At 40.7% G+C, this 27,287-nt stretch overlaps 1 protein-coding gene and 1 pseudogene across 2 annotated transcripts in view; both read right to left on the bottom strand.

Annotated features, from left to right (window-relative positions):
• The window catches only part of PRSS12 (serine protease 12), an 82,718-nt gene extending 56,859 nt beyond the window's left edge, over window positions 1-25,859 (bottom strand). Inside the window, exons 1-4 of one of the 2 annotated variants that reach the window (XM_057546736.1) lie at window positions 25,060-25,857; window positions 9,130-9,268; window positions 5,877-6,055; window positions 1,673-1,823 (exon numbers count right to left, since the gene is read on the bottom strand). In XM_057546736.1, coding sequence (XP_057402719.1) covers window positions 1,673-1,823; window positions 5,877-6,055; window positions 9,130-9,268; window positions 25,060-25,549 — 959 coding nt within the window. In that variant the 5' untranslated portion in view covers window positions 25,550-25,857. Of the gene's footprint in view, window positions 1-1,672; window positions 1,824-5,876; window positions 6,056-9,129; window positions 9,269-25,059 lie in introns of both variants that reach the window. The other variant, XM_057546737.1, reaches the window with a different exon arrangement.
• On the bottom strand, window positions 10,826-11,433 carry LOC114236484 (ADP-ribosylation factor-like protein 6-interacting protein 1; annotated as a pseudogene).
• Window positions 25,860-27,287: the final 1,428 nt, after the last annotated feature.

Raw genomic sequence — 27,287 nt, forward strand, 5'->3', positions numbered from 1 at the left:
GTTGGCCCTATTCCTGACCCATCCAAAGAAAATGATCATACCAGTCAGATCATACACCACCAGTAATTATAAGCCCTATGGACACAGGACTTTGCATGCTTATTCCTTTCCCATGCATAAACTGTGAAAGAGCATTTAGGTTGCAGAATCAGTTACAGGGGGAAAATGTAACCTACAGTGAAGGATTAGGCTGATGCCACCTTAATCCAGCGCTTAACCTTATCCTTATCAGTGGGGAAAACCAGAGCTGTTCTGTGACTCCTAATGAGGTGCAAGATGAGAACATATCACCTGTGATGGTTTCTAGCCAAAATACTTGATTGATTTGATCTAATCAAGCTGTTGGACCTCGCCTCCCATTTCAGGAGTTACAAGAACCAGAGGAGTAGGCTAAATGACACCAGGAGGAAGAAATGAGACAAATCCAGATGGTAGTTTAGTCTCCAAAACAACTGGCTTGGTTTTTGGTCTCTTCAACAAGACAGTGTCATGAAAAACAAGAGGCTGTTCTAGATTAAAAGAGATTTCAAGGACATAACATCCAGATGTACTGCAAGGTCCTGGACTAACTTCTGCTGCGGACAAACCATCTGTCAAGGACATGGTGGGAACAACTATGGGAATTTGAGTATGACAGGGTATTAGACAATTTAAGAATGATTACCATTTATATTAGTTGTGATAATGATCATTTGGCTATGTAGGACAATGTTCTTATTTTTAAGAGATGCACACTGAAGTATTTAGAGGTAAAATGTTGAAACGTCTTTATTTTGCTTTAAAATACTTCAATATTAACATACAGTTTTGAAAAATAGGGGGGTCAGCTGCAAAAACAATTGCAAAAAAATTACTGTAGATGGTTCAAGGTGCAAAATTCATGCTCTAGTGTCAAAGATTATGCTTAAATGGACAAAATGATACATGGACAGAGAAGCTTTAGAAGCCTCCACATCCACCCACCCCAACCTGCCACAACATGCTAAATAATTTTTTTTTCTAATTTAAAGTAAAATATCAACTTTCAAAAGATTCCCTAATATAATTTTAGAGAAACTATTAGGCTTGCTATATCAATGTTCAAAATCACTACAGACAGGGGTTAGAGGATCCAAAATTATAACATACTATTCCAAAATAATCACAACTAAAGCAACATTTAATGTTGGTTTTCATATTGCTGTTTTTAATCGCACATGCTTCATTGCCATATCCTGCATAGGAATTATTTCCTTTGTACATTAATAAACATCCTTTGTTCTAAGCACATACCTCACAAATAAGGAGGCGAAGGTCAAAAGTTTAGACAGTATCTGGGGGAAAGGAATTGAACTTCAGTTAAAGCCTAACAACTAGTTTCATCATATGACTGATAAGTCGCTACAGCTGACAGTGTTAATCATTACCTGGGAGTAACGTAAAGGCTCCTGATGAAAAGTGGTAAAAGGCTTAGATTCTTAGGGATATAAAATCAGCTGAATTCAGATACAAATAGGTTAGACCTAAGAGTACATAACCGTTCTCTTCAGGGAGCCTACAGCCTAATACAAAGATCAAAAGGTGGCTTTTTCCATTTGTTCAAAGAAATCTGCAATTTAAACACACCTACTATTGGGTATGGAAATAAACTCAAAAATTCAAGCAAAACAAAACAAGAACAAGAAAGACCAACCTCAGGCCCAGCTGCCTGCAGACCACTTCTGCATCTGCATCATCCCACTGGTCGTCACAGACAGTCCCCCACTGACCCGCGTGGTAGAGCTCCACTCGGCCCTCACGCGCACTGCTCCCCCCAGCAAGGCGTAGGACGGGGAACGCAGGGCCTGCACAACGTGAAGTTAACAACAAAGTAAACCTACGGATTCACACTGGGCGAGAAGATCAGGTATAGTTTATTTCTTTGCCATTCTCTATAATTAAGTTATATTTATTAAGTGATATGGACATACCCACGCATGTCTAATATATTTTATGGTACTCTCTACCAATTAAAATACTCCAACTTGAATTACGCTCATATAAATAGCTCTCAAGAGGAAATAGTCTAAATTCACTTTCCCCCAAGGACCTCAGAAACCAGAAAAGACACACTCAAAACTGCAGTTATTGGAAACCCATTTGATTTTTACGGGGTTGCTGACACAATTGTGGTGGTGGCATTGGTTGTTTATTTACAGTAACTTGAGCATTACCAATATGTAATTATTAAGAATGGCACTTATGTCTATAAGATACTTGTTTTCAGCATAGAAATATTTTTACATTTGTAGAAATCAAGACAAAGTTAACGTCTAACACATTATAACAAGTTGGTGGACATCACAACCAGCACCTTCAAAAAACAATATTGAAAATTCATTTGGGTATGAATCAGTTCATACTCTGTGAAGAACCACCAGAGGCTTCCCACTGCAAATTCCGTACTGTAGTCTACAGTGCCCTTATCTAGCTTCATCAGTTTCTGAATTTCTCTCTCCCTCTTTTTTTTTTTTTAATATTTATTTATTTATTTGGCTGCGCCAGGTCTCTCTTGTGGTGTGCGGGATCATTTAGTTGTGGCATACGGGATCTAGTTCCCTGACCAGGGATCGAACCCGGGGCCCCTGCATTGGGAGCACAGAGACTTAACCACTGGACCACCAGGGAAGTCTCTGAATTTCTCCCTCTTTATCCTGGTCTAGAATTGAGGACACAGGGAATGCCCTTCCCTTTTGCCCATGTACCTCAGACACCCAGCTATACAGAGGCATGTAATAAATATTTGTTGACTGAGTGGATTGGCAAGTGATAACTAAAAGCCTAGAAAGGATATCCCAAACAAGGAAAAATAATTAGCAATATCTGTTCATTCAATTCAGTTTATTAAACAGGTATTAGGCAGAAAGGCACTGCACAGACACTACCCTCAAGAAGTATACTGCCTCAGGACATGGACAACGTGAGTACAGACGAGACAGCATCGAGAAGACCCTGCAGGGGTTCAGGTGCAAGGGCTGCTTGCTCACCAGTGGGGGTAATTAGAGAATCTCTTCTGAAGAAGTTGGTAGCTGAAGAGGGCCAAGATGATGGATGGGATTTCAGAAGTCAGACATGGAGGAAGTGCAGTTCAGGCAAAACGAACAGTATGAACAAAAACGTAGAAGCACAAAGCTGTATGTATTGGGGAAACAGTATGGCAGTCTAATTTTTCTGGAATAAAGGATGTGAGATGGTAAAAGATTCAGAACAGGCTGGGTCCCTATTAGGAAATTTAGTTGCGTCTTTTGCCAAATGCTCATCATTTATCCACATGAAATATGCTAATTCTTCCACAGTGTTAGTGGCATCAATAAATGGTATTTGGACATTCATATTTATATTCAAATATCACACTCGAGGAGGGATTTAGAATAGTGAACATTTGCATCTACTCATATACTAATACTTGTAATATAGTTTTCTTACATAAGTCAACTAGCACTTGTAATTTGTAAAAGGATAAAAGACAGGTTTAATAAACATAACTGGTCTCAATATTGTATATTAGCTTCTTATAATGACTGATCACTGAATTATGCTAATAAACTTAAATTTGCGTGTTATTATGTTTATTTTTCCTTTAAGAAGCTTGGAAAATATAGAAAAAATGATGGAAAAAATGTATAAATTTCTGGGCTTCCCTGGTGGCGCAGTGGTTAAGAATCTGCCTGCCAATGCAGGGGACACAGGTTCGAGCCCTGGTCTGGGAAGATCCCACATGCCGCAGAGCAGCTAGGCCCGTGAGCCACAACTACTGAGCCTACGCGTCTGGAGCCTGTGCCCCGCAACAAGAGAGGCCGCGATAGTGAGAGGCCCGCGCACTGCAATGAAGAGGGGCCCCCACTTGCCGCAACTAGAGAGAGCCCTCGCACGGAAACGAAGACCCAACACAGCCATAAATAAATAAATAAATAAATAAAATTTTTAAAAAAAAAGTATAAATTTCTTAAATTATTATATTCTCCTCTACCTCCCCTCCCCCCATCTCCATGGTAAGCTTGGAGAAAACAGAAAAACAAAAATTTTTAAGAGGAAATTTAAAATCACCTACAGCCTAGAAACATTATCTCATACTACCTTACATTTTTTTAAGGTCGTGTTTTACTTTAAAACATATAGTTTTTCCACTGGTTGTATAAGTAATTGTGAAAATATAGAGAAGCTCAAAGACAAAATTTAGTCAACATCTCACATCCTCCCAACAAATACACACACACAAAAAAAGCATTTGAAAAAGATTTCAGTGAAGTAATTGACTCATATTTAACTTACGGATAAATAAGACTCCCAGACGTTTCATTTAGATTGCTATTTCCTATGTCCAGTACTCACACACGATCTTCTACTTTGTAAGCGTTGGAAAAGTACTAGATGCCAAGACGCCAAATGTAAATTCCAAACTAAAAGAATGTATTAAAAGTCCACCGCTATGCCTTAAGATGGACTCCATGTTTGCTGAGCTATTTGCTTTCACATTCTCATTTAATTTACCATAAAAGCATCTTTTTTCACTCTCACTTCTAATTTATCTCAACCTTCTATGTATGTTTTATATATGCTTATAACCGAGCTTAAATTTATCTTTGCAACCAGAGAATAAACAAGTGGATAGATCACAGAGAGTAGACTTAGTTTTTTTTTAAAGTAGATAGAGATCTTGGAAAAAAAAGATTGTTTTCAAGATTTTACTTACTTCACTACTTGGAAAATGTTAAACATATTTTATCAATTGGGTTGAACATAGAATACAAGCAATATCTACAAAACGCAGTGCACTGTTTAGCCCAATTCACAGCATCCCTGATGTAGCAATGTGTAAACACGTATTTGCCAAAAGTAACATTACCCAAAGGTGGAGAGGCAAAGGAAGAAAAGGAAAAACTTACAAGACATCAAGATGTAACATGCAAAAAAAAAAAAAAAAAAAAAAACGATGTAACATGCACCTTGCCTACCCACAAAAGGATTGTAGCTCTCCGAGTACACACCTGTACCATATCCTGTACCATTTCCACTGGTTCTTCCAGCCAATTCACAGGAATGACCCTAAATTGGGTCTCTGTATGTTTTGTAGTGGAAACTTTTCAATTCCTCCCCTGATACTTGCACTCAAACAGAAACCACTGCCCTGCGCTGGCTGCTAGCATTCTAAGACCTGGGACATCTGGTCAGGCTGCTGTCTCCAAGGAAAATGCAAAAGGGATACTGTGAGAGTGTGGTAGCCTCAGGCTGTGGTCACACATTAAAACAACCATGGACCCCAGAAAACCCATCCGCCATTGTGAAAGGCAACTATTCCCTCCTCTGTTTCCTTTCTCATGAACATATGCATACCTGTATACTGAAACCAGACTCTAATCACCTCATGCCTAGTATATGGTGCTTAGAAGGAGCCCTTATCCAAGGTAGCAATTTGTTTTATGAAATGTGCCATCTACAACTCAAAAGAGAACACTGGTACCATGATTCTATTCCATTCTATAAAGTGAGAATATTTTGTTGTAGTTGCTGTATTTTATATTTGGTTTATATTTGATTTATAAGATGATTTTTAACTTGATTCCGTCCCAATTTTCCATTACTATAATAACTGTTTTCATATACAGTATATAATATTTCTATAAGCAAATTAGATAAAACAGAAAATACGTAAAAAGTGAGGTCAAATGGAAAACTAATTGTTAGATGAAATCCTATTGAAGACTATTTAATTAGACTGTAGATAGACTATGATGATTCAGACTCAAGTCTGTATTTAAACTCTTTTAGGAAATGATTTAACTGAGACACTTTTATTATCTGGAATCACGCTGAAACCACAATAACAGGAAAGTAAGAGAATAAATATTTTGTTTTACCATGGGAAAAGCTACACGTGACAGCAGCTGCCATCTTCTGAGGACACGCCCCACCCTGCCAGATGTCTTTTTCACAAAGCAGTATATTTTCTTCATCTCCTCGGCAACGGACATTGCTCCAATAAATGGGAATAAGGCCCAGTCCAGAAAACGGGGTTTGTCTTGCTACTCCTTTACCTCTGTAAGCACAATGATCAAGGTTAGGTTTATCAAATGTAGGCTAATTTTTATCAAAGCACTAGGACTTTTAAAAATGGAAGAAATCAATAAAGACAGATATGGAAGAAAAAGAAAAACAATGCATTATGTAAATTTCAAGCAAATCAAAACATCAGATCAGAACTTGGATTGATTACCTATGGTAATCTTTTAAATTAATCTTGAATAACTAATGGTAGGCATGTGCCTTTACTATCTATGGCTGATTTTAGAAGCAAATAGGCAAATACTACAGATATAAATAAAAAGGGAGTCTGGGTGGCTTTGTGGAAGAAGTGTGTCATGTGGCCCAGTGGGACTTGGATTCTAGTCTGAACTCAGCTGCAAATCACTCTAAAGTCCCTCTAAGCTCTGCCTTCTGATATGTAAAAGAAGTCTGGATGCTTGAAGAGTCTTTCCTACTCCAATATTTCAGGCTCTTATTTTCAAAACGATTATTATTACCACGTCTAAGCAAGATAATATCAAGAGAGGCAATCCATGCACATTTTTTTAAACTTTATATATAGTATTTGCTAGCAAGACTTTGAAACCAATTAATAAGATAATAACCCATATAATCTACATATTTTTAACTCTGATATGTACAAAATTGGTATTATGTTTTTAAAAGATTAAATGCTTATCCAAATAACATGATAATCTCTAGAACTGTCTTCATGCAACAGCTTCCATTAACCAAACAGTAAATATTTGGGGTTCATCTAAAATATGAATGTGTCTTAACAGCAATAAAGCTGGGTTGCCCTGCTCTTATTGTGCAATCCTTTTTTATTAATGGACTACTAAGAGATGATAGAAGGAATTAGATCAGCTTACCTGAAGTTTATGTTTGCAGAAAGACAGTTTACATTCATCAATCAAGAGACTAGTAACCTACCACTGTAATTCACATCTCCATTGCAATGTTCTTGTTTTCTTTTTTCTTTATTTTTTTTTAATTTTTAATGGAGTATAGTTTATTTACAATGTTGTGTTAGTTTCTGCCGTACAGCAGAGTGAATCAGTTATATATATATAAATATATCCACTTTTTTAGATTCTTTTCCCATATAGGTCATTACCGAGTATTGAGTAGAGTTCCCTGTGCTATACAAGGTCCTTATTAGTTACCTATTTTATATATAGTAGTGTGTATATGTCCATCCCAGTATCTCAATTTATCCCTCCCCCCTGTAACCCCTGGTAACCATAAGATTGTTTTCTACATCTGTAACTCTATTTCTGTTTTGTATTGTAAATAAGTTCATTTGTACTTTTTTTTGTTTTATGTCAGAATCTCATAGAAAATTTTATTCTTCCCTGATTTTCAGGGGTAATAAGAGCACGGGTAGAAATGTACATAAAGGAAGATACTGACACCAGCCTACAAATTTGTTATATCTCCAGGCCCGCAAAAGAAAAAGCAGCAAGTCAACATTCTTCATGACTTGCCCACCTGCCAGTGACTGTTTACCAGACAAAATACTCACGGATAAAATCAGTAATTAACATCCTAAACACCATTAACACTTTGTAGTCTTTCCCCCTCTTCCTTCTTTTATCCTGATTTATTCCAACACTCATTTTTTAAGATTAGTTAACTAATCAAGTACATTAACCCTATTTGTTACGCTAATAGCATCAAAAGTCTGAACAAAACTTAAGCCCTCAAGGTTTGCCTTTACTAAATACTCATTCCCCACCTTCCTAGTGGGAAGACAGGAAGTTGGCAAATTAAAATTCTTACTGGGACTTCCCTAGTGGCGCAGTGGTTAAGAATCCGCCTGCCAATGCAGGGGACACGGGTTCGAGCCCTGTTCCGGGAAGATCCCACATGCCGCAAAGCGAATATGCCCGTGCACCACAACTACTGAGCTTGTGCTCTAGAGTCCACGAGCCACAACTACTGAGCCCGTGTGCCACAACTACTGAATCCCACTCGCTTAGAGCCTATGCTCCGCAACAAGAGAAGCCACCACAATGAGAGGGCTGTGCACCGCAACAAAGAGTAGCCCCCGTTTGCTGCAACTAGAGAAAAGCCCACGTGCAGCAACGAAGACCCAAAACAGCCAAAAATAAATAATTAATTAATTTAATTCTTACTGATTTGACTGGAGTTGACTAACCTTTTCATTTGTGTCATCACATTAGATATTACCACTCACTGATTATTAATCCAAAATATTTGCAAATTGAAAACTTTTCTTTCAGTCCTTTTAACCTTCATAACAAGATCTTTTCCATGCTTTCTAAAGATCTCTGGTGATAAAGACCAAGAAAAATATAGGGCATGTATACTTAGAAAAAATAAATGAGACACAAAAACAGAACAATAAGAATAACAACAAAAACCAAAAACGTTTGTTCCAAAACGGAAACTTCTGCCCCTGGGAAACCCCTTGAAACGAGGCATAAAGGTGCAGGGCCTGGTGGGCATCAGCATACACCAATCTATTTTAAGAAGAGCGCCGACAGTCGTGGAAGGGCCGGCAGCTTCTCAGGACAGTGGATGCTGCCGGGGCTGAGGGAAGCTGCCATCTATTACAGGACCTCCTCGGCACAGAAACCTATGTCCCAGGATATCACCCCTTACCCAGCACAGGATGAAAGCACGAGTGAACCTCACCTCCTTCACACACACACAAATGGAATTTGTGGATGGCTCAAGGTAGAAAGTTAAAAGCAAATGACAGCAACCTCAGGCTGCACAGGCTGCTGAGAAAGTAAAACTCTTAGGACCAAATTCCTTGCTTCCTAGCACTGAACAATTACTTTGTTAAAGTCAAAGACCAAAAGCTGCTTTGAACTTTGGACCACTTAGCATTTGCCCATTTCCTAGTCAGTAGGGCTAGTAACAAGTGAAGTGCATTTGTATGTAAAAGAACTCACTCCTTCCATTTGGGGCCCTTTCTTTACATCTCTTCTGAGAAAAATGAGAGTAAGGAAAGTGAGGATGAGGAAGGAAGATGTAACCTCTCCACAGTAACGACGCGTGCCCAGCATTCCTCTCAGGTATCAGCAGACAGATTTGGTCAAGGCTGGGCGAACTCACCCCAGCTGCAGCTGGTGACAAACAACCGATGCATCAGAGTCATCCCAATGGCTGCTACAGACTGTGCCCCAAACTCCATGTGCGTATACTTCCACTGTGCCTTCAAACGCGTTTTTGCCACCATGAAGTCGGACGGACCCTAAAGTGGAAAAGAATCCCAAAATCCTTTAATAGCAAATAATCATTTGAACATACTGAACATACTGATAACATGATTTTTCCACTGAAGTGGTGAGAGATCTAGTCTCTCACTGTTCACAGCATGTGCTTCTTTCTTTTTTTTTTTTTTTTGGGGGGGGGGCTTCCAGCTTTTTTATTTTTCCCCTTTTACACAAAACAAAGTAGAAGAAATAATACAGGATTAAAACTGCAAAAGTAGTTAATTGGTAGAACACACATACACACAAAAATCTAGGAAGACAAGCTTATTTACAATGAGGAAACACATGTAAATTACGGGAGTTTGTATACGAAACATAAAAAGAAAAGTCAAACATATGCTACATGGGTGCCACTGTTTACAGCAATATTGAAGGGGAGAAAACAACACTTATTTAGGAACAGATATACCACAAGGTCCAGGTTTTACAGCATCAGTGCAATAAATTCACAAAACTATATTACAGCTAGTTAATCAGTTTAAGAATTGTTCCCAAATATGTCACATTTCCAGCCCTCAGAGGTTCATTCCTACAGATTTCAACTACTCCATCTATGGGGACCAAAAGCAGCCAGTGTTACCATAAAATGAGAATCTTGAGGCTTACCTTTAAAGGCTTATTCTGGTCTTGAAAAACTAGTAGGATTTTCTACTGAAATGAATCTTGACTAAACACAGGATGAGTTTTGTTCTTTATTGGCTGGTCTTGGAGTGAAGGTCATAGACATGACTCAACCTATTATGTACTTTAGTTTCAGTTAGCTGAAAATCTGAAATTAAAAGTATGCTAAAAATCCTAAATACCATCTTGCGTAAGCCTGCTACTAAAAAGCCCTTAAGGATGTACTAACTTCAAGTTTAAGTGCACGGGAACAAGAGTTCTAAGCCTGTCAGATTCCCCATTTGAGAGGAAGGATCAATGTTTCCAACAAATTGCTAAATTCTGCACAAGGGAGAAGCCAACACATACTAGGCCATGGAATTACTTTCATTTTATTCCATGAGGATTCTTCTCCCACAGTATCGAAACAGAATGAGGAATGAATCTTAACTGGTCTCTTCATCAGAAGTGGTAAACTTGGTTTGTATATTCACGAAGCCAGACAGTTGTTAAAGCAGAGTGTGGAAGCAGACAGTAGAACAAGCTTCCTGTAGCCACAGACCACGATCTTGTATCCAGCTAAAGCAAAGATCAACTTGAACAGTTCTCCCAAGCCACTGTTAACTGTACTAAAGGATGAACTTCACCACTATATTATTTTAAAAGTAAGAGTTCAATTAACCCTGGGTGAGAAAAACCAAGACAAGTGGTAATGATGAATGAGTTGTCCATACAAGGGCAGCTGATGACAACACACACTTGAAGACACTGGGCATAAAGCCTTACTTGGCAATTCGGAGTTTCTACTAACTAAGGGCAGAATGAGGGACAGCAAAGAGCTACATCTGTAACATTTTAGCATCCAGACAGCATAACAGACACTGTCCCCAAGGACAATGTATATGCCATTAATCACACTGAATAAAGCAGATGTATTATTCATTTTTCTTTTCTTTTTGTTTGAGAAGCTTGTTTCTCTCTCTTTTGGCCATTCCAATGTACTTCGAGATGATTCCATGTTGGTTTAGTCCAGGAAGCAAGAGTAAGAAAGTCACTATCAGGTAGGTGAGAAGGAGGTTGTGGACTTGCTGTCCCACCCAAGCAACCGCAGCAAGAGAAATGATCATGGTCATGAAGTACACTTTAGGCTTTTCTTCCTTTAGCGTAAAGAGGCGTTTCCACCAGCCCACAGCTCTGCGTCGAGTTTTTACTAGATTGCTGCAAATTTCATGGAATCTCTGCTGTTGCTCAGTGGTCCATTTATTGGAGCCAAAAATTCTAGGCGCTAGAATAGGTAGTCAGCCAAGCACAAAAACATAACAAAACAGGAAACACCTGATAGAACGGATGGATCTAGATAGTAGATAGTCAGAAACACCAAAGAAACCACACCCATGATGGCAGGTGGAAACCAGGCTCTTTCCCATCAGAGGAATTTATCTGCCATCAGCATCACTTCTCCCCATCCTTGCAGCTGCTCTTCCAGACTTGCAGTCTCTGCAGCCAGCAGGTTGGTGCTGCGATTATCTCCTTCCGCCGTTGTTCCCGAGGTGCCCCCTCAGCGAGCGCAAGACGCCCCCAAAACCCTGCCTTCCTCAGAGGCACTCACGACAACCCTAGCCTGCTTCTTTCTTTAAATGAGGATTTAGCAGGTTCTTTTTTTTTTTTTTTTTGGTAATTAACATCCTGATGTCAATGCTAATGATACTTTCTTTTATCTAGGCAAAGTCCAATTATGATTTTCAAAGGAAAAAATTGGAAGACTATGACTAATGGCTGATAATTGCATCCCAAGTATTAGATTACATTACATATTAAGTTCTTATCATTTATGGATCACTTTCCATCTTCACATGAGGTCATAGATTAAAAAAAAACAGAGAAACTAAATTCAATGTTGTGTTTATAAATTACCTGTTATTGACTGTTATATCTTCCTTCTATCTGATTTGTTCTTCCACTAAAGAAGAATAAAATGCTTTTCCCCTTTTAGCCTCCAGCACTAGTCGTGACAAGTCTAAAGCTTATGTCTATAAGTTCAGAAAGATGTTAAGTGTTGAAAACATTGCCTAATGTTAGTCTTAGGGAAACTGCCGCTAGGTAGAGTAGTTTGGTGTAACTGAATGAATGGCCCTGGAACTTTACTTCCCCTTACATACCATCCCACTCAGCTGCTCCACAGTCCATGATTTGAGTCATTCTTTTCAGTCTTAAAAGAGTCAAAATTTAAATTCCAGCACCCCTGGGGAAAATAATATGTTAAGTCTTATCCCTTAAGTGTGGATCAAAGTGGTTACTAGACTTATCATGGTGATCATTTCATAACGTATGCAACTATCCAATCACTATGCTGTACATCTGAAACTAACATAATATCATACATCAAATATATTTCAGTGTTTTTTATTGTTTGTTTGTTTTTTTAAAGATTTATTTATTGATTGATTGATTGTTATGTTGGGTCTTCATTTCTGTGCTAGGGCTTTCTCTACTTGCGGCAAGTGGGGGCCACTCTTCATCGCGGTGCGCAGGCCTCTCAGTATCGCGGCCTCTCTTGTTGCGGAGCACAGGCTCCAGACGCGCAGGCTCAGTAGTTGTGGCTCACGGGCCTAGTTGCTCCGTGGCATGTGGGATCTTCCCAGACCAGGGCTTGAACCCGTGTCCCCTGCATTAGCAGGCAGATTCGCAACCGCTGCGCCACCAGGGAAGCCCTATTTCAGTGTTTTTGAAGAAGTGTGGATCAAAGGCCTACATTTCTCTTCTCATTGGCATTGGTTTTCAGAGTGGGTACTGACGGGCAGCAATTGGGACACTTGCAGAGATAGAATCAAACTCAGACAACTTAAAAATTTCATAAAATTCTGTGAAAAGTCGCTTAGGATGGCCTTTATTTCATAGGTAAAGAAATTAAGAAATTAAATTCTACCAGAATTTTCTGGCATGTTTTGCATATTTCAAAGTCATTATGTATGGCTTTAGAATGATTTTCCGAAAACACCAGATTCACAAATCATCCATACATTTCATTTGCACCAGCCTAGTCATCTACCATTATTACTTTCCACATAATCATCCTTAAAAAATGTAACTATTTAAGAGAAACATATCCTATTTCTCATGACAAATACAAAGTGTCAATTAATTCAAACAAAAGGCAATAATAAATGGAGGCAAACACTGCCCTGCCAAATCCTGATTATTCAGGAGGGAACATGGGTGTGGGTCATTCATATGGCAGATAATCTAAAAATCATTCATATATTCTAAACTTCTTTAATTCAACCAAGCAAGAGGAAGCCCTAACTAGCTCGGTGAAAACTGTGAACTGCAGAATATTTTTAAAGAAATATGTCTGAAGAGTTTTAATGATTTAACGAACTTTAATGATTTTTTTAATCACAAAATGTCTTCTATAGAGACCCACATAATATTATACACAGTACAAATGCCAGCAGTTTATTTCAAAGAATTCATTTGTTCACCTGAAACAAATGTTTATTTGAAATGATATTTAATCTATTATCTGTTTATTAATTTCCCACCACCACCACCAAATTATTCATGTGAAAGCGGTGGAAGAAATTTCTAGTCATGAAAACAAACTGGAACTCTACTTATGCATGTTAAGCAATCATAATAAAATGTAAAATATTGCCTAAATCACTAAAAAACTATCAAGAAGAAATGATGCATGCATATCATCTAAATGATTAAGGCATCTACAAATGAGAAGGCAAAGACTCTGCATAAAGTATAATTGTTACCATAACATCATTATAATGAAAATGATAACACTGGAAATAATTTCCAGGCCAACTATCAGTTCCACCATCATTTCTCAGATGCTCCCAACATGCTGTGAAAGCCTGGATTCATTTAGCTGCATCTGCTATATGGCAAGAAAGGTGGAGTGCTCATCCAATTTTCCTTTAACAAATGAAGACAAATATTTGCAATTCTGGAAAGGCAATTTGCATGTCAATGACTAATTAATCCTCTGTCAGAATCCATTCCCAACACCAACATCCCCAAGGCACACACCTTCCTAGCAGCGCCCCTCCACACAGTTTATCCTTTCCTTAAGGCCATAAAAATTTCCAAAATATACTGAGTAATCATCTACCTTGAACTCAAAGTGAGTATTTCTTACGGTATGTAATTCTGTTAAGTTCACAATTCTTCTAATAATTTTTTGAAAGAGATTTTTAAAAAATATATCAGCTTAATAAAATGCCTAAAATAATAAAAGCATGAACACACAATTCACACTAAGCACATTTAAGACAGGCAGTAGTTTTTTTGTTGTTTTTTGTTTTTTTTTTTATTTTTTGGCTGTGTTGGGTCTTCGTTTCTGTGCGAGGGCTTTCTCTAGTTGCGGCGAGCAGGGGCCACTCTTCATCGCGGTGCGCGGGCCTCTCACTGTCGCGGCCTCTCTTGCTGCGGAGCACAGGCTCCAGACGCGCAGGCTCAGTGGTTGTGGCTCACGGGCTTAGTCGCTCCGCGGCATGTGGGATCTTCCCAGACCAGGGCTCGAACCCGTATCCCCTGCATTGGCAGGCAGATTCTTAACCACTGCGCCACCAGGGAAGCCCTTTTGTTTGGTTTTGGTTTTACTTTGTTCTTGCTTCATTGATTCTCTTAGAATGGTTGAGATGGTTGAACTGTAATTCATTTCCCTTCATTTATGGATGTGTAAGCTATGGACCCAATCAACTGAGCAGTTGCAGAGCCATGACCTCCTAGATTCCCACCCTTGCTATGGTCCCCTTGTCTCTCAATCTGAGCAAAGACCCTGTGATGTAATAAGCACCTTTCAATACCTCAGCTACCACTTTATGCATTCTGACATGTTGGTTTTCACCATTCTATTTGAAGTATTACAACTAATCTACCAAACATTACATGGGGATAAACTAGCCAGGCAGAAGCATAAGACAGCCTGAAGAGTTTCTCTACCCTGCACAACAGGAGAGAAGTAGCTTTCTGGTGATCTACATCTGAGGCTGATCCTCCAGTGGAGGCTGATTTGTCCCATCGGCTGTACAAATTTGTAGGAGAACTATACATTTGCACAAATTTATAGGTGCACAATTACAAGAGGAAATACCCTTAGCTCAATGGAAAAAAAAAAAAAAGAGAGAGAGAGGATGAAACAATAAAGCAATCCACAAAGCTGGTAAACTCATTTCTATTGCTACCTTACTAATAATAAAGTTCTTCAGATAAATTCTAGACCAATTCTTTGGCGATATTGCTCCACTGTCACAGTCTCTTATTATCAAAAATTGATCCGTCCGTCCTCCTTCACTCACACTCTCCTACTCCAGCCCAGTACTTTGCGATGTTCCTCATAGTCTCTGCTAATGCCTCTGGGCCGCACCCCAGTGAATCCAGGGCTGCACAGTCTTAAAGTTATAGACTAAACCGGTAACAGAAGAAAGTCTGGAGCCATGAAGCTATGCGTGATGGCACGTCATGGAGAGGAGCCCCAGAGTTCATGAAATGAATTGTTGCAAAAAACAACAACGACAACAACAAAAACCAGCCAGCTGTACCAGTCTGCTGCCATTACAGCTGCCTAAAGGCAAAACGTGCCAGTGCACAACGATGGTAAGAATTCTACTACCTTAATTCCCTGCCAAAAATGTTGAGCTTACTGTCATTTTAGTTTACTATTATTTTTCTTCTATGTAAATGTATCTCCAGTTTTATAAAGGAAAAGGAACATAAAAGATTTTTGTTACAGAAATTTGCTTTGTGGACAACGTTGCTAAAAAACAGGAATTCCCAAAACAAAGAGACATTCCAAGGGGTTCTCTTTAACCATGTTATCAGCCTCTCTCGATACAAGGTAATCTAGAGAAGGACAGCTAACTAGATTAAAATTGTCTTCACAAGTCTCATTGGTTTTATAGTTTTTAAGGCTAGTGTGATGGGCTGAATACTATTCCCCCAAAAGATGTGGAAGTACTGACTTCCAGTGCCTACGAATACTCGTGACTTTATTTGGAAATAGGGTCTTTGCAGATGATCAAGATAAGATGAGATCATTAGGGAGGGCTCTAATCCAACATGACTATATTCTCATAAAAAGTAGAAATCTGGACAGAGCCACATATAGGGAGAACGCCACCTGAAGGTTGCAGCTAAGTTCCACAAGCCAAGGAACTATCAGAAGCTAGGAGACAGCCCTGGAACAGATCCTTCCCTAGTGCCTTGAGAGGAAGCATGGCTCTGCTGACACTGATCTTGGAGTTCTAGTCTCCAGAACTGGGAAATAATAAGTTTCTTTGTTTAAGCCACTCAGTTTGTGGTACTCATTACAGCAGCCCTAGCAAACTAATAGAGCCATTATGGTATTACCCCTCCTTGGACAGCTGGCAAAACCTCCCTTCTCATACTCCATACTTCAAGGAGGCCTAACAGAAATATTAGGAAAGGAACCAAATAGGTCAGCTATCTTTGTTCTCTAAATCCAGCTCATTCCAAAATAAACCAAATGAAAAGACATGCCTATCTAGTTAACTCCTTAAAATATATTTATAGAATAGCACTCACTTGAAGACAAAGAAAAACAGCAAAAACAAAGATCCATCCCAGTAGTGTTTTCTGAATAGAATTAATAATAAATATTTTTAAAATCTTTTAAAGTCACGGTTTGATAAATGAGTAAAAGAAAATTAATGTTATCCCACAGATCCTTTCTCATCTGTTACTGAACTTCAGAGAGGCACAAAATAATTAATGTTAGTCATTTCTATTGTTCTGGTGGAATCAGAAAGAATCCATGCTGGTGACATCAAGCTATTGTTCAGATCCTTGACAAAAAGTATACTTGAAGCTGAAAATGATGCAGAAATTTCAGTTTATGAACTATTTAAAAGAATAGAAAAAAGCCCATTACATGTTGGACAATTTAGTACACATATTTGACAATGAAACAATCTTTTGTCTTATACCAAAAGCAACACTGGAAAAATATATTAAATGATCATTTCCTATCTTAATTATAAAATACAGACAAAAAATCACACTCCCTAGAAACAACTGAATTGGGCAGCAGTTAGCTGAATTTTTCAAGTACAGTAGGGGAGGTTACGTTAATTTTTATGTTTCTTTTTTCCTACACCTTATTTGATGGTACTGAGGTATTCTATTTTGTGTATGATTACATTTACCCATAACTGAAACCAGTTTAGCATTGCAAAATAGATTTTATTCAAATCATGCCATGTCAAAATGAAATCAAATCATCTTTTAACGTACGAAGCATTCCCCTGAACTATTACCCAACTGAACTATATTTGCCTCCATTAGTTCACATCTATAATTCATATTAATTGTTTATTTATTATTCATGTAGATACCTTTAGTACTGAGAAAAAATAGGAACTGGTCTGGTTCAAAATGAGAGCATATCCTCTGTAAGCAATTCTACCCATTTACAGTGGGCTTATTAGAAATTTATAAATCTTATCGATTATTTGTGGATTTAAAACATTATATAATATTATATAAAAGAAGACTCTATGCAAGGTTAAGTTATGGTACACTAACAATACATGCATTTAAATAACTGGAGCAGAAAATTCCACAAATTGTTTGTCTCTGAACTATCCACACATAAACACATGGTAAGGGTATTACCATTTTATTGTACAACTCTGAATGATGAAATTAAACTACACTTAATAGTAATCGTAGCTGTCTCCCAAAGCACATATCACAGGAAGGGTAATAAAAATGCTTAGTACTCTCCTGACATCTCAACCAGAGAGTGACCATCCACAACTAGAGGACACAGGTGATTTCTTATTCATCTTTGTAAATTCTGCCCCTAGTGTGAACTCAGTAAATGTTTAATGAAATCTACTCTTGACTTTCTACAAGAATCAGCATTTCTCAGTCTTTGTGTCTCTCTGGTGATCCTAATAAAAAGTATGAAGCTGAATGTGCATACATGGCTTCTGGGGGCAAATCTCATTACTTTAGTGTTTTGCAAACAATAAAATTTTTATTAATATTGTTGTGCTAATTGTCAGGAAGAGGAAGAAGAGGTGAGAGGAGGTGACTGCTCTGGAAAAGTTAGATGCAAAGGGGGCAAAAATCAACATTTCCTGATTTTCTAACAACAGCATGTCAACCATGTAGAAGGCAGTCTACAACAATTGTTCATATAGCGCACAACTAAACTCTCGTCTGCTATGCAGACTAAAGGGACAGGCTTCAGAGGATTTCTTTCTTTACAGGTTAATCCAAGGGGGAAAAAGTTTAAAAATTAGAATTAAACACTGTTTACCTAACAACTGAACCAAACTTCCATATTCTTAACACTGGAATTATTCATTGCAGACATAAATTGCTAGAGCTGCAAATAGCATCTTAAGTAAATATGCTCTACCAATTAAATCAATGTCTAAATGTTATTCATCTACATACGGTGAAAAAAATGCGTGAAGCGTTTCACAGTGTAATTTTTTACATTACTTATAACTATTTTCTAATTGCATTAAGCTTCCCCAATGCATGTTTTCCCTGCTATCCAAAAGTAGAATTTTCCTATGAAACCTTTTGTAAGCCAAAATGGCATAAAGCCAAGAAGCAACTAACCTTAGGACATATCTTGCTAAGAGATGCACAAAATAAATTGAGAAAAAGCACAGATGCTCACAGACACAGCTCAAAGCCTGCCAGCAGCCTGACGCTGAGATACTGAGCGTAGTTCCTGGAGAAGGAGCTTAGGGGCGCCACTCTCACTGCTCCGGGTGTGCGCTGCCTCTGTAATGGCTCACTGCAGAACAAACACTGAACGCTCTTTTCAATTTTCACCTTTCACCTTTTGCTCTTTCATAAGAGCAAAAATTCTCTTTGGATTTCTTTTCTAGCAGAAACAGGTACTAATGTAGGTCTTCTGTAAAAGTGAAGTGCATAAAGCAAACTTTCACGAAGCGGGGGATACCTGTATAAGGACTGTATGGTCAGGCCCCCCAAGACGGCAGTTCTCGGGGTCTCTGTACATCCCCGGCTCAACCAGCCCCTGCTTCACCTACACCCTACTCACGTGACTGACCTTCCGTCTTCATCATAGAGCCTAACAGTAAACGCCGCCTACACACTTGCCCCAGCTCCAGCTAGAGACTGTTTTAAGTTTTAGATCAGAACATCTCCACTATGATAGCTTATCAAAGGGGTGGTGAGGGGCTGTGCTCCCCTGCTGGTTTCCCTGGTAACCAATGAGCCAACCTGATATCAATTCCCTCTGTAACTGGTAACCTCCCTCTCTATCCCCTCATCCCCCACCCTCACTCCTATTCCTCCCACCCTCCCAGCCCCCTATACACACACACACACACACACACACACACAACACACACACACACACCCGTAGCAAAGACTGCTGCCATGTCCTGCCCACCCCCTGCTGCACATGGTGGGATGTTGCTCCAGGACCTTACTTCAGAGATGTAAGATCCCCCATCCATTAAACCATTGACGTCTCTGTCGCTGACTCTGGGCTCTTTCTTCGGTCAGGAGGCTGGGCAAGTACTGGGCTTGCAGGCCTGAGGGGTGCAGCCCAACAAGGACAAACCTCAACCACACTTCTTGGCAGACTCTGTTGGTTCTCCTCAATAACTATCTGCTTTCTCCCTGCCAGTATTGTCCCCATGTGTTCAGAGGTCAATCCTGACTAACCTAGGCACGCATGGTAATTGCATTTTCCTTCCCAGATAGTGCCAGGAAGGTCTGGCCAATGAAATACGGGAGGAAATCTGTGGGGGAATTCTGGGAAGGCCTCCTTGCATTTTCAATGGGACATGCATGAAGAGGGGGCTCTATCTTTCTTCTTCAAGTTGTTCTATCTCGATATGAAATCTGGAATAACCATTAGCCTAAGGATAAAAGCCACACTTTGAAAATAAAGGAATCAAGAGTAGCAGAGAAATAGAGCTGTACCATGTTGGAGCCTGACTTCTTGTAATATGAACAACAAATCTTATTTCTTCAGTCATTTTGAATTGGGTTTTCTATTCTTTGCCACCAAAACCACCGTAACTGATCCAAGCCACACTCATACCCAAGTTCGTAATTATCATCTGTTTCCTCTTCCAAACTTTTCACAGCCATCCTTGTTTTCAGTTAGTCATAATGTATATAAATTTTGTATCCATATTTTCCCCTTAACATTATTGTGAGCATTTTTCCATTTTTTGTAGACAATCTTTGTGATTATCACTTTAGGAGCTGCAGAGTATCCATCGAATAAAGAGATCTCTGGGTAATACCTTATTATTTGATATTTAGGTTTGCCTTCACAGTTATAAACCAAATTACTTTTGCAAAGGTTACCTTCACACACACACACACACACACACACACACACACACACACACCCCAAGGACTGCATATATATGCAGAGAGAGAGAGTATTTGTGAGTCCAGGAAAATCACTCATAAAAGGCAGTAGTAAGTGGTTATCTAATTTTCTTCTTAAAAAAAAAATTCACACTAGTAAAAAGTCAGATAATGCCCCAAATCAAAGTATTTTATATCTGCCTTAGCCTGAAAAGCAGAGTGAGCTCAATATTTAAAATCCAGCCAGGAAATGTATCAAATCTGTTATTGCTAATAAATGTTTTTCAGCACCTGCTACGTAGAATCAAGATGCAGCATTAAAAAAGTTTTAAAAGGGACTGCTTTCTACCAACTTTTTAAATTAACCTTCACTTCAAACACCAGATGGACTTCAAAGAGTACAGCCTGTATCATCCCACAAGTCCGCTATCTCTATCTGAATCAGGAGACTTGGGTGAACTAATCTGCATGACATGACAAAAACTCAGATCTATGAATCACTCTTTCTGGTAAAACTGAAACCATTCAACTCAGATTGGGACTTGAACCCACATGCTGGGACTCAAACCCGGCCAAAACCCAGATTGGGACTTGAACCCATGGTCTTTTAATTGAGATCACACACCTGGTCTCAGGACTTATTGAAGCTCAGGTTCTTGACGTCTAGTCGCAGAAAGAATTCAGTGAGAGACAAAGTAATAGATAAGAAGTGGATTTATTTAGAGAGAAACACATTCCACAGATAGAGTGTGGGCCATCTCAGAAGGTGAGAGGCCCTGAAATATGGTGTGGTTAGTTTTTATGGGCTGGGTAATTTCATAGGCTAATGAGTGGGAGGATGGGATTTCCAGGAATTGGACCACTGCCCACTTTTTGATCTTTGATCAGCCTCAGAACTGCCAAGGCACTGGTGGGTGTATCATTTAGCATGCTAATATATTACAGTGAGCATATAATGAGGCTCAAGGTCCACTGGAAGTGAAATCTTTCGCCATCTTGGACCTAGTTGGTTCTACCCAGTTTTTGTCATGTCCTATGGCTAACGTCATTCTTTTAAAGGTTGTGCCCTGCCCCTTCCCTCCTGTTTCAAAATCTCAATCATTAGAGCATTATCATTTATTATACCTATTTTACCCATCAGTCATCAGTCACCTATGGTTGAGTTCCACTTGGCTTCTTGCAACAAAGAGGAGCTCCTAGCACAGTGCAAGCAAGTTGCCCCACCTGCCACACCAACTGGAGACTGGAAAAGGGATCCCTCTTTCTAGTCAGGAAGCTCCAAATTATTGCAAGGTATTGTTGGGGGGAATCAGTTGCCTGTTAATTCTTCCTATAGAAATGTGAAAATAATCTGGCTCACATTCAGTTAATAATCATATTCTGGTGAACTAAGTTGTTATTATCCCACACTGGTCAAACAAAACCATTTTCTAAAACCACACAAAAAGTTACCACAGGCCTGCCTTATGCTTGATCCTAAATCTAGCAGGATTAAGTCACAGAATGGTAGACTCAGCTGACATGATCACCCACCGCTACACAGCTTAGGTGGGTTCTGACGCCCTCCCATGGTTTTCCCTGACTGTGGCAAAGGGTCTTCAGACTCCAAATCACCTTGACTGCTCATTAGAAATGCACATTCCTGAGCCGAATTCCTTAGCTTACTTAATCAGGGTCTCTGAAGGCTAGAGCCCAGGTATCTGCATTTGAATAAGCCCCCAAGTGCGTGATTCTAAGGCTCATTGTAAGAACTAACTCCCAGGGCTGATTCAGGGTGAATCCCCCAAATGATTCTTTATTACTAATTTGCAAGTTTCACACAACCCGGGCCCAGGCATCATCTTTCTTGTTCTCAGATATTTGAGCCACTGGAGTGTCCACGCCCTGCCCTGGCTCACCTGATATCCCCCTGCCACCCCTTCAACTTGGTTTCAACCAACTCTCCACCTCAGGGGCACCAACTTCCTCATTACTCTCCATGCAAACAGGTACATGACTCTGGCCTCCAGTTTATTTTTTAAAGGAGGGATTTCATTACAATAAATTTTCTTTCCTTTGGTCCTATTTTTTTTCTTTTTGTGGTTAAAAAAGAGAAAGAAAGAAAGAAAAGAAAAAGAAAACCCTGGATATTCTCAAGTCAGAAGAGACTGGAAATCATGTACATTGGACCAAACATAATTTCCTTTTTCTTTTTAAACTAGTCTTTAAACTACAAGAATAGGATCATTAGACAGTACAGATATTTCTACATGTTTATATAATTAAAGAATAAAATGAGCTGTGGAGTGAAATGTGCACTATCTTATAATGTTGCTATAAGAATTAAATGAGGGACTTCCCTGGTGGTCCAGTGGGTAAGACTCTGTGCTCCCAATGCAGGGGGTCCGGGTTCGATCCCTGGTCGGGGAACTAGAAACCACGTGCATGCTACAACTAAGAAGCCCACCTGCCGCAACTAAAAAAAAAAAGATGCCACATGCCACAACGAAGATCCCGTGTGCCACAACCAAGACCCGGCGCAGCCAAATAAATAAATAAATAATTAAAAAAAAAAAAGAATTAAATGAGAAAACTAACATATAAAATGCTTAGCTCAGCATCCAACAAAGAGTGAATGCTCAATAAATCCTACCTGTTATTATCAGGCCGTGGTGTTTTGGTACATGCTCAGTGCTGGGAAAGTCCTTTAAATAAATCTGTTTCAAAGCTGCCTTCCTCCGGATAAGGAAACTAAAGCTCTGGGGGTTGAGTCTTACTCAACACTACATAGCTACTGGCAGAGCCAAAGCGGACACAAGTGTTTTCTAAAGCACAATTCCATATTCTTTTCACCACTCCATGACAGCTTTGTTCACACTCTTAACTGAAATGTGGAACGAAAAAAGTCATAGGTTCAGAATATGCCAGTCATTTTGAAGGTATGAGTTACATCCAATCAGAATGTGAGGAGTAAGTGACAGAATGGGTTATCAAGACTAAGCCTGTGAGAGTAATTAGATTATTACATAGCCAGACAATTGCTGTCCTGTTTTTTTTCTTTTTCTTTCTTTTTTTCTTGTGGGCGGGGGGGCGGGGGGAGAATTTATCTCCCATCTTGGGTGGTTTCTTTTGTTTCTCTTGTGTTCAACCACTTTACTCCAGGAAGTACACACACTATTACACAGTGTTCAGAGTTCTGTCTAGTGATAATTGACTATGAACATAAAGGAATCACAAGGGGTGTGTTGCTGTTAGGTTTACATTTCTTTTCAACACAAGAGGGTGGGCAGAATCAATGAACAAGCTACTCTCCTCATTTGGAATATAAAGTGAAAAGAATTATGTGTCAGAAAGAGAACAATAGATCTACTGTTTTAACTCTGAAATCCATTTATTTATGTATATGTATATACAATAGGAAATATGAAATATAATAACAGAAAGATGAAAAAACTGTCAGTGTTTGCTAAACATGAGATTTTACTACAAATAATCTCTTACAGTAAATAGTGAAACAATGCTAGGGCTCTCTGCTTGAGATCACCTCAAATTTTTTACAGCCACATTGGCATTCTGTCTGTGAAACACAAGTATAGCGATGACTTCATTCTCTAGGATAAAGAATAATTGATCTTAACCTTCCTATCACTTTCCTTTAACTCAAAGCACTAATGCAATTGAAGGCACAGATAAATAAAAATTTCTGAAGGGAAAGAATGGCCCTGTGAAAGTTAACCTCCAAATTACCTCCAAAAGGTACAAAGTACAGCATATCTCAGAATCATAATCAGTGAAACCGCTGCCCCACAGCTTGAATGGAGAGCTGCCAAAAAAAGAATTTTTAAAGAAAATCCAAACTTTGAAGGACATGTAAGTTTTTTTTTTCCACAACTATTAAAGAAAAAAAAAAAGCCCTAATGTTAAACAAAACACCAGCTCAAAACAAAGCACTGTTCAAAGGCCGATTATTCACTTACATTAAATCTATTAATGTGATGCTTTTATTACCACAAAATCAAAACATCTTACCAACTTTATCTCTTTACCAACTGATCCCGATTTTCCACAAACAACATATACAGCTGAATACTGGCACTCTTGAAAACCGCACTTGACTCTATCAAGTTGCTTCTTCCCTAAGATAGTCACTATTCCGATCTCTTTTCCCTTTCTTTTTTCTTCACTCACTGATGATATTTATCACACTGTGCCCCAGAACATGAACATCCTTTTGACAAGTCGTATTTTGGCCAGGAAATTTTGCCAAACTTTTTCAAATATATGTCAATGGTGGGAGTAAGGCAGAAATTTTACCACGTTTTCCCAAATCGGGTCGGGGGGGTGGGGGGAAGGTTATTGATTGTCATATTAGATTTAATATTTCCATTTCCAAAACAAGTGATTAGAAACTATCTCCTCCTTTGCTTTGCCTCTTCTACGTAAATATGGTAACATTCTGAAGGCAAGATGATGCAGAAAACACACATCCTCCCAACGCATGCGCGCGCCCACACACACACACACACACACACACACACACACACACACACGGCAAAGACAAGACCTTATCCAGGAACCCAGAGCGCAGCACTTTCCAGAGAAACTATCACCCCAAATAACCTTCACACACGAAGCCCGCCTTGCTAATTCAGTCAAGGTACCAAGGTACTTGGATGGTAACTCAGTGGCAGCCCACCATCACACTGAGCGAGGCAAACCCGCAATCCCACCCCCTCTCACTCTCTCTCTAGCTAGGAGAGGAACACCTAATGCCCTCGCCTAGCTAGGGTGGCTCCCCGCCAGTCCGGGTCGCCGCCGCTGCCCCGAGGCCACTCACCGTGTCTGCAGTCGCAGTAGCCCCAGTCCACCTTGCCGTGGGCGTTCCCATAGAAGCACCAGGGTCTGCCCGCGCCGTCGGGGCTCCGGCAAAAGTTGTGGCGCTGCCCTCGCAGTTGAGCCCAGCCCGCCGGGGGCGACCGCTCGAGGAACGGTGGCACCTCTGCCCAGCGCAGACAAGAGGCGCCGAAGTCCGTCACGTTGACCCAGGGCTCGCCGGCGGGGCAGTCCCCGGCGCGCGGCCCGGGCGTGTGCCGGGCGTGGAGGGCGTGCAGGCGCGGGGCCCGGAGCGCCGCCGGGGGGCGCGGGACGCGCGGCACAGGCGTCCTCTGTGGACGCTGCTGGGTAGGAAGGTAATAAGGGTACTGGGGACCCGGAGGGGGCGAATGGCGATGGCCGTGGTGGAGGGGATAACTGAGGACCGGATCAAAGCTGACCACTCCGGGGAGCGCCCCGAAAATCAGAGCCACCGCGAAGCGGGCGAGCGTCATGGTGCCAGAGCAGCGGCGTTTGCTCCATACTCCCCCTGCTCCGCGGGTTCTGAAGGGTAGGCGAGGAGGGGGCGAGGGCGGGGCTGCGCGTCCCTGGAATCCCCTACTCGAGCCCCCTCCCGTCCCCCGCGCGCGGGCCGCCTTCCCCTCCCCACCTCGCCTCCCGCCGCGGAGCCCCGGCCGTGCCTCTGCTCCTGAGCCTCGGGAGCGATCGCGGGCGGGGAAATCTTGCGCTCCGCGGAGCCCCGCCTGGTGGAGAGGACCCGCCAAGAGAAGACGCGGACCCGGCGGACAGTGGCGGGGCCGGGGCCCCAGGTAGCCTGCAGTGACACGGCCCCGGGAACTCTGCCCCCTGGCTGCCGGCACGGGGCACGCAGTCTCGCCCCGGAGCCGGACCTCCGCGCGGCCGCTGCCTGGCTCCCGGCTGTCAGCCCGCCCGGCCGGGTCGGACCAGCTGCTGGCACCGCTGCGGCCTCAGTGTGCCCGAGCCAAGCCCGAGGGTGCCAACGAGGGGGACGGTCTTGGCCGCTCCTTGCCGGCAGGCGACACCACTATAGCCCCGCGTCTGGCGGCTGCCAAGCCTGCCACCAGCCCCTGCAGCCATCTCTCCTCCACCCCCTTGCCGCGCCTCGTTTCCTCTATTCTGAAATCTCTGAAAGTGTGGATGGGTTTAGTTGCAACTCTCCCTTGATAAGTCCCGGGGTGAAAGTTATCAAAGCCTACTTGGAATGCTGAAGCCATTTTCCAGAGCTGTGAGCTCCTCAAGGACAAGACCACGTTCCGTTCCGCTTTATATCCCAGTGCTTAACATCGTGTCCAACACTAATTAGGCTCCAGTAAACATTTGCTGAAATTAAATTCCTGAACCGACCCAGGGAAGGCAGCTTGAGCCTTTCTACTTCCTGCCACCCACTTTCCACCCGGTGCCCTGAACAACACCAGTTGTTTGGTTATTATTGGGATTCCGTGAGGCCCTCTTAATACCAAAGTTCCTTTCTAACCAGAGAAGACTTCATCCGTCCGGGTCTCCATCCTATCCAAAACGGCCATCCCTCTAACACCTGCCTCGTTTTTGCCCGGCAAGGGACTTGAGTTAAGCCTACTCTTTCGCCTCTCCAAAGTGGGCTCTGCCTGCCGGCAATTTTGTAGCTGTTAGCTCGACCTTAGCAAAGCCCTTTCCACAGCTCCCCCTGCTTCCCGCCGCCCCCACCCCCAAAAAAAGTTGGTTTAGAATTTTTAAAAAATCACTGGAGCTGGATGTTTTAGGATTTCCCCTTTCAGTTGTTCCTGACTATGCCACTGAAGTTAAACAAGAAAAAGGAAGGCCGTAAAGAAGGCAATATTTTATTTTCTGGCATAATCGTGTTTCAGTGTGGGGTAGAGCTACTGTCCCATAGTATATACTGCACTCTGAAGAAAACTTGAGCATGACTTAAACGTTTATTGTTAAAACCTAGATTTCAGTTAGAAACTGAATTAATTTCCTTCCCCCAGTTCAAATAATAATCTATCTGAGTTTAACCTTTTCGAATCATCTGTTCTGTTTTGTTTTTTAATTTTGTTCACTCCTATTAATGAAACATTTGATTTGACTTCAGAGAGAAGTGGGCAAGTGAATGATATTAGGAATCCAAGAATGTACTTATCAAATCTTTATTCAAGATGTTTTTACCCACTATTTCTTTTTTTTTTTTTTTTAACTAATAGTTTTCTGACTCCAAAAGCATAGTTAAAACTG

Source organism: Balaenoptera acutorostrata, chromosome 5, assembly GCF_949987535.1.
Source record: "Balaenoptera acutorostrata chromosome 5, mBalAcu1.1, whole genome shotgun sequence".
Lineage (NCBI taxonomy): Eukaryota > Metazoa > Chordata > Mammalia > Artiodactyla > Balaenopteridae > Balaenoptera > Balaenoptera acutorostrata.